The 11,503-nt window shown below is 49.4% G+C and overlaps 1 protein-coding gene across 3 annotated transcripts; it reads right to left on the bottom strand.

Annotated features, from left to right (window-relative positions):
- Positions 1 to 4,152: 4,152 nt before the first annotated feature.
- On the bottom strand, positions 4,153 to 11,257 carry SSR2 (signal sequence receptor subunit 2). 3 transcript variants are annotated; one of them, XM_067728144.1, is made up of 6 exons: positions 11,151 to 11,257; positions 10,383 to 10,537; positions 9,594 to 9,692; positions 7,815 to 7,923; positions 5,869 to 5,946; positions 4,153 to 4,731 (listed from the first exon to the last, which is right to left on the bottom strand). In XM_067728144.1, exons 2-6 carry the CDS (start codon positions 10,535 to 10,537, stop codon positions 4,621 to 4,623), a joined length of 552 nt encoding a protein of 183 aa, XP_067584245.1. In that variant the 5' UTR covers positions 11,151 to 11,257; the 3' UTR covers positions 4,153 to 4,620. The 3 variants fall into 3 exon arrangements, with proteins under 3 accessions (XP_067584245.1, XP_067584246.1, XP_067584248.1); XM_067728145.1 differs by having other exon boundaries at positions 11,077 to 11,151; XM_067728147.1 differs by lacking the exon at positions 11,151 to 11,257 and adding an exon at positions 10,779 to 10,925.
- Between the last annotated feature and the right edge of the window lie 246 nt (positions 11,258 to 11,503).

The raw sequence follows: 11,503 nt of genomic DNA on the forward strand, positions 1-11,503 counted from the left end.
TCAAGCCTTGGTCTGGGAAGATCCCACATGTCACAGAGCCACTAAGCCCGTGCGCCACAACTACTGAGCCTGCGCTCTAGAGCCTGCGAACCAAAACTACTGAGCCCATGTGCCACAACTACTGAAGCCCAAGCACCTAGAACCTGTGCTTCGCAACAAGAGAAGCCACTGCAATGAGAAGCCTGCTCACCGTAATGAAGAGTCGCCCCCACTCGCTGCAACTAGAGAAAGCCCACGCGCATCAACGAAGACCCAATGCAGCCAAAAATTAATTAATTAATTATTTTTTTTAAAAAGGCAGCTGAATGCAGGAGACTGGTGGAGAATTGTTCTGTCACTTCCTGGGGGTGCTGAGGGGTTCCTGAAGATCGCTGTTTCTGGGAAATGCCCATTGATGCGGTAAGGACTCAGGGAAAGGGAAGAGGGAAACTCACCAGACTTGGGAGATATCCCAAAGATGGGAGACCTGTTCTTGCCTTCGGTTGGTGACTGCAGTATAGGAAGAAGTCCCACTTCAGACAGCCCCTCTAAGAATCCAGTCCAGGACCTTAATGGGGGGGCCTCTTTCTTGGTCCTTTTAAGGGAATTGCTCATGGTCCAGAAGTTTGCATAGGAGACAGGGGGGACTCATTCCAGTCCAGATCAGCTGCCTCTCCAACTACTCTAGCCCTTCCCTTCCCCGCCCTACTTCAAACACCCTAGACAGTGCTGTGCCCAGACCTTTAACCCCTTGGGTGCCGTTGCTGGTCCCGAGGATTCCTGGGTTCCCCATCTTCAGCATCCCCCAAAGGGCAGCCCCTGGATTCAGGCACACGTAGGAACAGATACAGGAAACCAAGCTGGGGTCACTCTGAGGGGAGAATATGTGGGAACCTGACATCCCAGGGAACCTTCACCCGCCCTCCGGCAGAGACAGGGTGGAACTGAGGGGAAAAAGAAGACAACTCAGGGAAAGGCCCACAGCTGGAACCCTACTTAACAGCAAGGTCCTACTAGGGTCAGGGAGGTCCTTTGCTCTCTCTCAAATTTGGTTTCAAAATGCTCGTCGTTCCCTTTAAGAGGCAGGTTACAGTAGGGGGAGGAGGACAGACTGTATTTTCTGTGATGAAAGTACAGGGAGGAGCGATGACAAGGGCAGCTACATCAGAGGAGGACCCTCCTTCAGCCAACAGGAACAGGGTGAGCAGGCGGCTTGGCACACACCCGGCTCCCAACTCCCGGCGTGTTGTGGATACCAGGCACAGGATATCTGACTGGCTCTCCACCCCCTTCCCTGATAAAAGCTTCTAGGGGCACTGACTCACCCTCACCGCTTCCCTGGGGCAGAGGATGGAGTGGGCAGATGTTGGACTTCCTGTGGTACCGGGGAGCCTCCTCCCTGATGGACCTCGTGGTCCAGGGGAAAGGACATGTTGGAATCGGAAGAGCTTGGCTGCCTCTGCCAACTCACAAGTTAAGGGGCCTTGGAGAAGTTCCCTAGTAGCCTCATTTCCTCCTCTGTAAAATGGGGATAGTAAATGAAATATGTACAAATAGTGGAACATAAATGCTGGGCCCATAAATGTTACTCAATAGATATGCTAGCTGCCACTTGCTGTGTCCTTGGATAAACCACTCCACTCTGCCTTTCCTGATCTATTAAATGAGATTAAATTAGGTGATCTACGGTCTATCCTTGCTCTAAAACTCTCCCTCTGCGTGAGAGGAAGAGGGCAGTTGTTGCCAGATGTGGAAACTGTGTGCCCTTTCCTACCTAGCTGGGCTCCAAACCACATGAGTGACAGTGGTTGTTTCTCACTTCACAAGAATACAGGGGAAACAGCTGCCTGTTTTACTGGTGTAGGGTCCTCAGAAATTCTCTAATTTAACAATCCTGGGATTGTCCAAATGAGGACACAGGCTCCGAGCGGGGGTGGGTGTGTGTGATTTACCTGAGGTCTGCCAGCCAGGGAGTGGCAGAACTGGGGCTGGGATCCAGCACTGCTGCCTCTGTGGTCAGTGCTGCTTCCGCCACCCTGAGCCGCTCTCTCGAGGGATCCAGCCCAGATAACTTCCCATCCTGTCACCAAGCCGCTGCATTATCCACAGCTTCTTGGGAATCCTTATACCCGTTTCCAATTAACTTTTGTCAGGTGAAGTCCCAAAGCCTAGTATGTGAAAGGGGTGGTAATCTGGGCCCTGGATCCTCCTGGTACCAGGGCTGGGTGTGGGTGAGCGGGTGCCAGCTAAAAGTTTGGACGACGTGGGAGGGATAGAGGGCTAGTTTCCAGCGGGAGGAGGGGATCTGGAACACGCTGAGAGCTGGGTTGCTATCTGTTTTGCCTTTTAGGGAGGAAGCCCTCAGTTTGGGTACTCAATCTCCAGGAAGGATGTAGGGCCAGTGCTTGCTTTCCCTCTCCCTTGCAGACCTGCATGAAATCTGGAGATCAGGGGTCTCATGTCCCTAGGGTAGTTTCCATTAGAGTGAAGTACCGTCTGCTGCTCATCCTCCATTAAGTTACCTCAAGAAGAGGGCTCAATCCTAAAGCAACTACTCCAGCTGAGTCTTGCCATCCATAGATTTGAGAGGCTTATATTCTTCAATGCTACTACTTAAGGGAGGCTCAAATTCCATCCTGACTCCAAGGAATTTGATCTCTCGAGAGATGCAAGTATCTAGTTTTGGCCTTTTTTCAAGGTGCCGGTGACACTGCCTTCACAATGCTTCTCTTGTCATCTGGGTCAGACCTGGGTTCCCCCCTAGTCTCCTCTGTAACAAGGGCCAGGACACAAAGTGCTGAGTTCTGCAAGGAAAGGTAAAGACTGCCCCAGCTTTCAGAAAAGGAGTATCTCCCAGAGCTCAGACTGAGGGAGCAATCTCTTATGTTACCTTCCCAAGTTATGAAGTTTATCCTACCCTTTAAACCAGAACCCCCACTCCTATAGGTTAACTCCTCACTGTGTTTTCAGTGGACACTACACAGATGGCAAATAGTGTGCTGGTCCAAAGATCAACAGTTCATAGTCCTAGAGGAAGACGATACATTATCAAACTAGCTCCCTCTTCCTTCCCTATGCTTGCTCTCAACCCCAAGCTTCTGACCCACTGTCTTTCTCCCCATTCTCTTGAGCAAGTCCCAGGTCTCCACCAGGAACACAATGAACCAAAGCAAATACATCCTTCTTGCCCTCTGACCTGGCCAGTCCTGGGGTGTCCGAGCCACAGGCCCTGAAAGAGGGATGTGAGCTGGTGGAGGGCTACTCCATTTGGAGCCTCCCGTTGTCTCCAGGTCCTTTTCATCCTTCTTGGGGCCCAGAGGCTCCGAAGGCTGGGCGAAGGAAAGGTTAAACTGGTTGGGCAGCACTCTCCCCCCGCCCCCCACCAGAATCTAAGCTGGGAAACTTGGTGACAGGAACAAAGCGGGCGTTTGTTGGGTTTCTCTCCTGCCTGGGAGGCTGTTCTCGGACCACGGCATTCCTGGGTTGGACAGTCAGCTCAGCGTGGCTTCTCCCCACTGCTGTCGCCGCAATACCCACTGCCTTTCCAGAGGCCGTGCTTAGGTAACAACTTAGGGGATACAGGTGCTTCTGCCTGGCCTGAGCTCAAAGCAGAGGCATTAAAAATAAGTTCAAGATGGGACTTCCCTGGTAGTCCAGTAGTTAAGACTCCACGCTTCCACTGAAGGGGACACAGGTTCAATCCCTGGTCGGGGAACCGGGATCCTGCATACCCCGCAATGTGGCCAAAATAATAATAAGTTCAAGCTCAAGAAAAGCTAGCTCTTAAACGGAGGAAGGGCTAGAATCAGGCGTAAGAGATAGTTTCTCAAGAACAGTCAGTGAATAAATCACCCCTAGAAGGTCTCCCGGGGCATGAGATCAACTGCAGAACACTTTTCCCCATTCTCTCCCCTACTGTGGAGAGGGGCTCACGGGCAAGGAAGGTTTAGGGGAATATATGGTGACTGATGAGAACAGAGGGAAATAAGGGATGGAAGCAAAGGTGTTCAAAAGGGAGGGTGCGGGGGGTGGGATATCTCTGTGGGAACGGAACCTACAATCCCTAGAGCAAGGAGGCAGGAATTCAGCTCACTTGCCCAGGAGCCTGGGAAGTCAGGGCCTGAGTACCAACAGCAACCTGAGCTCATCCAGGTGATGGGAAAACAGACAAGGCAGGGTGGCATTTGTTTTTATTAGAAAACCCCATTTGGTAAGAGCTTCCCTAAGCCAGCACAGAGACTGGGTAGCCTCCAAGAGTCCCATAGCTTTCATCTTATCTTCCACCCTCTTCTGAGAGGGGAGGGTGGGGGACGGGGTGGTGTCAGGCAGTCTCTGAAGTGCCCCCTCCTGGACCCCTGAGAGAGTTCACATCGCCAGCAATGTACCCCGCGGCACCTCGGTGGTGCACCACAGGGCCCCTAGGCTCAAGGCGGTTGCCAAAGGCTTTCCTGTTTGTATGGCTTCATGATGGAACCAAGGAGGCTCTCAAAGACTCCCAGGTCTGGTCCTTCGCTCTGGTTGAGAGCAGGGCAGGATCAAGGAGGTGGCCAAGGGCTAAGGGAGAAGAGATTGCATTTGAGATACCCTTTGGAGTCTGGAAAGCACCTGTATTCCTTGGGAAGGGAGGACTGGAAGCCCCACTCAGTTCTTCTTGGTTTTGGGGGTGTCATATTTCCTCTTGCTGGAATACCACAACAGCAGGGGGATGCCGATGGAAGGGAGAGTCATGACCCCGAAGGCTGCCCAGTCCAGCTGTGGAAGACAAAGGCCTTGCTTAGAAGTCTGGATTAGGGCACAGGAGGGGACCAGGAAGGAAGGGGTCCAATGAGAAAGGGAGCAGTCCAGCCCAAATTTTAAGCAGAACCTTCGCAGGAAGGTTCCTCTCTGGCTACTCTGGACACAGAATGGCTCGCTAAAGACTAATCTATATCTTTTGAGCTATGAAACCAAAGGTCTCACCTGACCCAACCCAATCTGGAAGAGAAGCTTCTCTCTTCCAAACGATCTTTGAGGAGGGAGATGCCCAGGTCTTGCCCTAACAGTCAAGCCTCCTGCGACCTAACCCCTGCCCCCACCTCCAGCTCTCTCTTCCATGCCTCTGTCTCACACTCTGCTCTCTGGCCTCACTGAACTACCTGCCATTCCTGGATTGCACCATGCTTTTTCTCACTTCTGAGCTACTCCCTCTTCCTAGGGTGCCTCCCCTTCCTTACCTCCTCTTTAATAAGTTAAACCTCCCTCCTCCAGAAAATCCTCCCCGACTCTCAAAGACCAGGTTACGTGTTCCTGTTGCATCTCCTCCAGAGCCTTGTGTATGATCTCCACCACAGCACTCTTCCCCCACTGACTTGCGCTGAAGCCTCTATGAGCCCATAAGATCTTTAATGAAAGGGACTGTGTCTTGCGTTGCTTTCTCAAAGCAAAGCACAGAACTGAGCATGTAATTAGGAACCTCATAATTATTCCCTGAATGAATGAATAAATGAGTCTCCTCATTCAGTACTTTAGGCAAATCTTCAGAGAATTCTCCCCTAGACTAGACTACACCAAAGTTCCCATGTAACCTTCCCGATGCTCTGCAACTCTTTTAATCTAAGCAGATATACTTTTAATCCTCGAATTAGACCCAGGACTCCAAGATGGAGCTCTACTTAAGGCTGAGCAGAGAAAAAGGGCAGTTTTTTTTGGTTCTGGCAATTGTGATCTCATTGCCAAAAATCTCTAACCGTGGTTAAATCAGGATATTTGATGGCTGTGTGTATCAGACATCAAAACACAGATATGACAAGAACCAACCAACTAAACATATCTTCTAAGGAAGCCACACGGTCCCAGAACCAAAAGCGTGTTCTACTCCCAGGGGAATGCCAAGAAGACTGTAAAGCTTACAAAATGGGGGGAGAATCTCCTATCAAACTCCCTCTGAGCCAGGATTCCTCCCTGTCCGGGTGCACTGGTAAAGCCAATCTGAAAAGCAGAAAAGAAGGGCATTAAGGCAAGTCTCCAGCTCTTTCTCATCTGGGAAAGGGCAGTTCCAACCAACCCAATTCTAAGCAATAGATTCTTAGCTCCCAAAGGCCCAAAAAAGCAACAAGATGAGGAAAAGTTTTTGAACTAGAGAGAGCTGGATGATTCTTAGTGTGTTATAAAGATGAGTAAATTAGGAGCCAGGAGACACATGATGAGCATTTACTAAAAAAAGGTAGGACAGGTATGCGGCTGAAATTAAAGCCAAATCCTTCTATCTTAGCCTCAGACTCTGGAAAGAGTTGCTCACCACCACTGGCCCCTCTGCCCATGGCAATCATTTCCCCATTCCTCAAGTGGAAACACTCTTCTGTACCTCACAAGTTGACATGAGGTTCAAGCAAACTAATGAGAAGGATTCTGGAAAGTATAAAGCCCTACCCAAATGTACATTAGTAGTGGAGGGGCTGAGTCTGCCCCACATTCCTTTGTCTTGGAGAGGAGGCCAAGAGTTTGAAGCGCATTGCAAACAACTTTGTTCTAAAGTGGCTGCTGAGCCTTTAATTTTATGTCTTTTAACCCATCAAGGACCAGGTGGAACCAGAGTCTTAGAGGTGGTTCTAAAAGCACACATGATAGAAGATATGAAAACATAACCAAGATTATAAGAATATGGTTCCACATGGTTTATAAAAAAAAGATAACTCAGAGAGTGCACTGAATGTTTGAGACTCTTGGATTTCTTTTAGCTCTATGGTTGACTCTGTTAAGTCCCTTCCTTACTGTGCACTCACTAAGTAGCCTAAAGCCCATCTGTACTTATAAATTCATGACCCAAGCTTTTTGAGGGCTAGGACAGTACCTTAATCTGCTTGGTATTTCCTAGAGTCTAGCACCTTGCAGGGGGCTCAATAAATGTCTGCTGACCTTTACATCAATCAGTCAAGAGACTGGTTATCGCTGGGTTTCTATTCTATATGGAAAACAGAAAGAAATCTAAGACAAAGTCCCTTGCTTCAAGGAGTTTATAATTAAACTGGGAGATGGGAGTGAGGGAAAGACCTAGATACAGTAAAGAGAACTAATAAAGATGGTCAATAATTAAATGTTCAAGTGGCATAGACTATAAGAGCTCTAGAAGTTTAGATGCAGTCAGTAACTGTTTAGTGAAAGAATGAGCAGGAAAGAGCGATATGAATTGTAAAAGCAGGAGACAAAATCAAGGAGATGCAGCTCAGAGCTAGGTCTTGAGGAGGCTTTGGATAATGAAGCGGAGGAGAGAGAGTACAGAGAGTACTTCAAGCAGAGACCAAAGGCAAAGTGGAAAGAAGGAGCACTGAGAGCGGGGGAGGTGCCACAGGAAGGAGCTTGGTCTAATTAGGACAGAGGGTCTTCGAGGGTAGAGAGAGGAAGGGAGAGGCAGAACACAGTGAGAATGCTGCAGGGTACAGCGAGAAGAGGCAGGAAACTCAGCCTTGCTGCAAGAAGCAGGGGCATTCTAAGCAAGGGAAAGATACAGACACAGCGGAGACCAGGAATCATCTGATGGCAGCACAGAAGACAGATGGGAAAGACAATGATGGCAATAAACTGGGCAGCACATGACACTGTACAGATTAAAAGTGAAGCGGAAAGGAATGCTACAGTACTCCCCTCCCATTCATTTCAATTGCTTGATTCTGAGACTTTATAATTTGAAACATACTTCCTTCCTATTTGAAACATACTTCCTTCCTATGATGATATCTCAAGTTTTTGGTCCTTCTTATCTTCCTCAGAATTTAGCACCTGCTCTGGAGATTTTCTACAAGAGTTTTCAAAGGAAGGCAGAGCTGAGCCCCATCCAACTAAGGGTTTGGGTAACTCACCACAACGGGCCCATCCTCCTGGGCCAGATAAGTAATAGTTGCTGAGGTGAAGTTGAAATAACCAGCCTTGAGAGGGCGCAGGACCACCGTGTGGGAAACGTTGCTAGCACTGAGGCAAGAGTTAAGGAGGGAAAAAGATGAAGCTACAGTTGTAACAAACTTTCAACTTAGGGACTAAACACACCATTCACAAAAAGAGTTGCCAACACATGTAATGATTTCACATCTGCAATATACTGCGAAAATAATAAACACAGGCTTTTTTCCTAAGCCTGAAGTATGTGGTATAATATGATGTCTTTCTAGCCAAGTCTTAAAGGGTCTATGACATACTCAGTATTGAGGTGTTTAAATTAAACTTTTAAAGCAATATAGGTTATGGATGAAAAATTAGTCACTTAGGGTCACAGAAAATCTTTTGCTGCCTAAAACTGCAGGAAGTTCTTGAAAATATAAAACAAAACCCCCCAAAACCCAAAGAGAACACTTACCCTTGCCAGAAAATCTAAATACACTTTAAATCACAGGGAAAAAAAGTAATCTAATTCAAAACACTCAGGAGGGCTTCCCTGGTGGCGCAGTGGTTGAGAGTCCGCCTGCCAATGCAGGGGACACGGGTTCGTGCCCCAGTCCGGGAAGATCCCACATGCCGCGGAGCGGCTGGGCCCGTGAGCCATGGCCGCTGAGCCTGCGCGTCCAAAGCCTGTGCTCCGCAACAGGAGAGGCCACAACAGTGAGAGGCCCGCGTACCACAAAAAACAAACAAACAAACAAAAAACACTCAGGAAATAACCAGTAGATCCGAATAAGGGATTAATTGAAGAAGAGTCTTTAAAAGGTCACCCAGGGGATTTCCCTGGTGGTCCAGTGGTAAAGAATCCACCTTACGATGCAGGGGACGCGAGTTCGATCCCTGGTCAGGGAACTAAGATCCCACGCGCCACAACTACTGAACTCGTGCGCCTCAACTAGAGCCCACGTGCCACTAACTACAGAGCCCAAGTGCCCTGGAGCCTGTGCGCTACAGCTAGAGAAGAGAAAACCCACACGCCACAACTAGAGAGAAGTCCACGCACCACAACGAAGATCCCTTGTGCCACAACTAAGACCCGACGCAGCCAAAAAAAAAAAAGAGTCACCCAGGTCCTCCACCTAGCATTCCACTGAATTTCTTTTTTTTTACATTTATTTATTTTATTTTTGGCTGCGTTGGGTCTTTGTTGCTGTGCGCGGCTTTCTCTATTTGCGGTGAACGGGGGCTACTCTTCCTTGCGTTGCATGGGCTTCTAACTGTGGTGGCTTCTCTTGTTGCGGAGCACAGGCTCTAGGCGTGCGGGCTTCAGTAGCTGTGGCTTGCGGGCTCTAGAGCACAAGCTCAGTAGTTGTGGCACACGGGCTTAGCTGCTCCACGGCATGTGGGATCTTCCCAGACCAGGGCTCGAACCCGTGTCTCCTGCATTGGCAGGTGGATTCTTAACCACTGAGCCACCAGGGAAGCCCCCCACTGAATTTCTTTTAAAAGCACCTTAAACATCCTCGCCCAGCCACAAACATCTGTCTACATTCTCCCGATACAGAATGTTTTAGAACTTTATGACCTGAACTTCAGGAACCTCCTTCCTCAGGCCCACCCTAAATCATGCTCACACAATTCTCACCAGTCTCTCTTGCCCCATCTTATCCAGAGTGGCGACAAGAATGACCCTGCTGATTTGCTTCAACATTACCGCCCTCCCACCCACCACCACCAGCCTTCATCACCCAGTGTCAAGAGGATACGGAGCAATTCGGTCCCATTTGACGTTGAGCATTCCAGAGACAATGCCAAAGTCTTCTGGAGGGAAGGAATCATCAGATAATTCCACATCTAATGCAGCACTAGAAAACGGAGGAAACGAAGAAAGGTTAGCAATGGGTATAAAATTAAAGGAATCAGCAATCAAATCTGCCTGCCTGTCCTAAAAAATCAGAACTTTAAAAGACATATATGAGTCACAGTTATTTGGGTTTGTTGCACTGAAGAATCCCAGCCAAGGCCTGGATTCTGGGCACCAAAATACTCAAATATCTAGGAAAGAATGGGCCTGAATCCGTTTCTGCCCCAATTTCTTCTCACGTGTGTGTGTGTGTGTGTGTGTGTGTGTGTGTGTGTGTGTGTGTAAGGAGGGGAAGAGGAGCAAGATGCATGTGGAAAAGAACATTAAAGGGAATAAAGTGAAAAAAAGACAACAAAAATGCTAATGAAAGAAAGGAAGCTGAAACTAAACCCCTGAGGTAATGAAGGATCATACATTTTCTGCCTTCTCATCTTCCTCTCCCTGTTTCACCACAATTTTTGCTTCTTCCCCACTCTGAAACTCTTCCAGCTCAAAAAGTGGAAGACGGTTTCCTGTAGCTTAGGTAAGAATGTCCTCCTCTTCCAGAAGTAGATCCAGCAGTATATTCATTCACTCATGATATCTGTTGCTGGAAATCTCCCAAAGATAAATCACTGTTGGTCCCTGTTCCCAGCTGGGAAATCTAAGAAACCTGAAAAGGACCCAACCTATAGCTCCAGGGCCTCCTTACCTTGAGCCAACATTGTAGATGTTGTACTGTAAGGTCAGGTCTCGCCCCTCCACGGCATATCTGTTCAGCAGTGATTTGGAGGCCAAAAGCCTGGCTCCTTCCTCTGCTTGAGTGACAGCAAATAGAGCCAACGCCAGGAATGCCAGCAGCCTCATCTTTGGAGAAAAAAGCAAAGTGAGCAGTCAACCCAAGCCTGTAAAACCAGCAAGAGCTTCCTGACAGCCCTTTCTTACAAAGTCTATCAAAACTCTTTTGAGCTTATCAAAGCAGCAGCCCCTTCTACAGAGCAGTCTCTAAGCCACCAGCGCCCTGGGTGCTCCCCAACTGGTGCGATCTTCTGAGAGGACTGCATGTGGCCAGACTCCTTAGGCCGCCGGATTTCGGCCGATCTCGGACCTGCAACAGCCTCTAGCTTTCCTTCACGCAGGAGTCCCCCACGGCTGCTGCCTTCCCGCTGCTCCTCCTTCTCCACCAGCTTCCCTGTGATCCCACGCCGCGCTCGCAGGGTCCTCCCCCACGCCCCTGTATCCCATCCTCCATCCTTCCCCCGGGATCCTATTCGTCCTGGCCCTCCACATCCCTTTCTGGGGCCCTCCGAGAGCTCAGTCCGCTCTGCCCCCTCCCCTCCTCTTGCCAAGACTACACGTCCTCCCGCCGGCATGCCCTCTCTCCTCCCCGCCCTCCCCGAGCTAACACTCAGCCGCTGAGTGTCGTGCGGACATGATACTCCCAGGCTCCCGCTGGCACCCCCAGTGCCTCGGAACTCACCGCGCGCACCTTCAAAGCCTTTCGGGGGGGGGGTGAGGGGGGGGGGCACCAAAACCGGAAGAGAGCGTCAGCATCGGAAATACCGGAAGTAAGCTCTGGCCGGAAACTTTGGTGATCTGCCCGATGCCTTCTGGGAGTTGTAGTTCATAGACAAGCCCCACCTTTCCCTTTGTAGTACCCGCCCGCCTCTGGGATGCGACAGCTCCTGGAACAGGCTTGTGTGTGTATCCTCCACGCTCTTCTTTCCTTCTTTCCTGTTCTTTCTTTCACGCTTTTATTATTCTGCAGTCTAGAGTGACTTTTCATGCTGGCTTGCCGTTACTGTAGATGACCAGCACCTGATTAAGTGCTTT

The sequence above is a fragment of the Pseudorca crassidens genome, chromosome 2 (assembly GCF_039906515.1).
Source record: "Pseudorca crassidens isolate mPseCra1 chromosome 2, mPseCra1.hap1, whole genome shotgun sequence".
NCBI lineage: Eukaryota > Metazoa > Chordata > Mammalia > Artiodactyla > Delphinidae > Pseudorca > Pseudorca crassidens.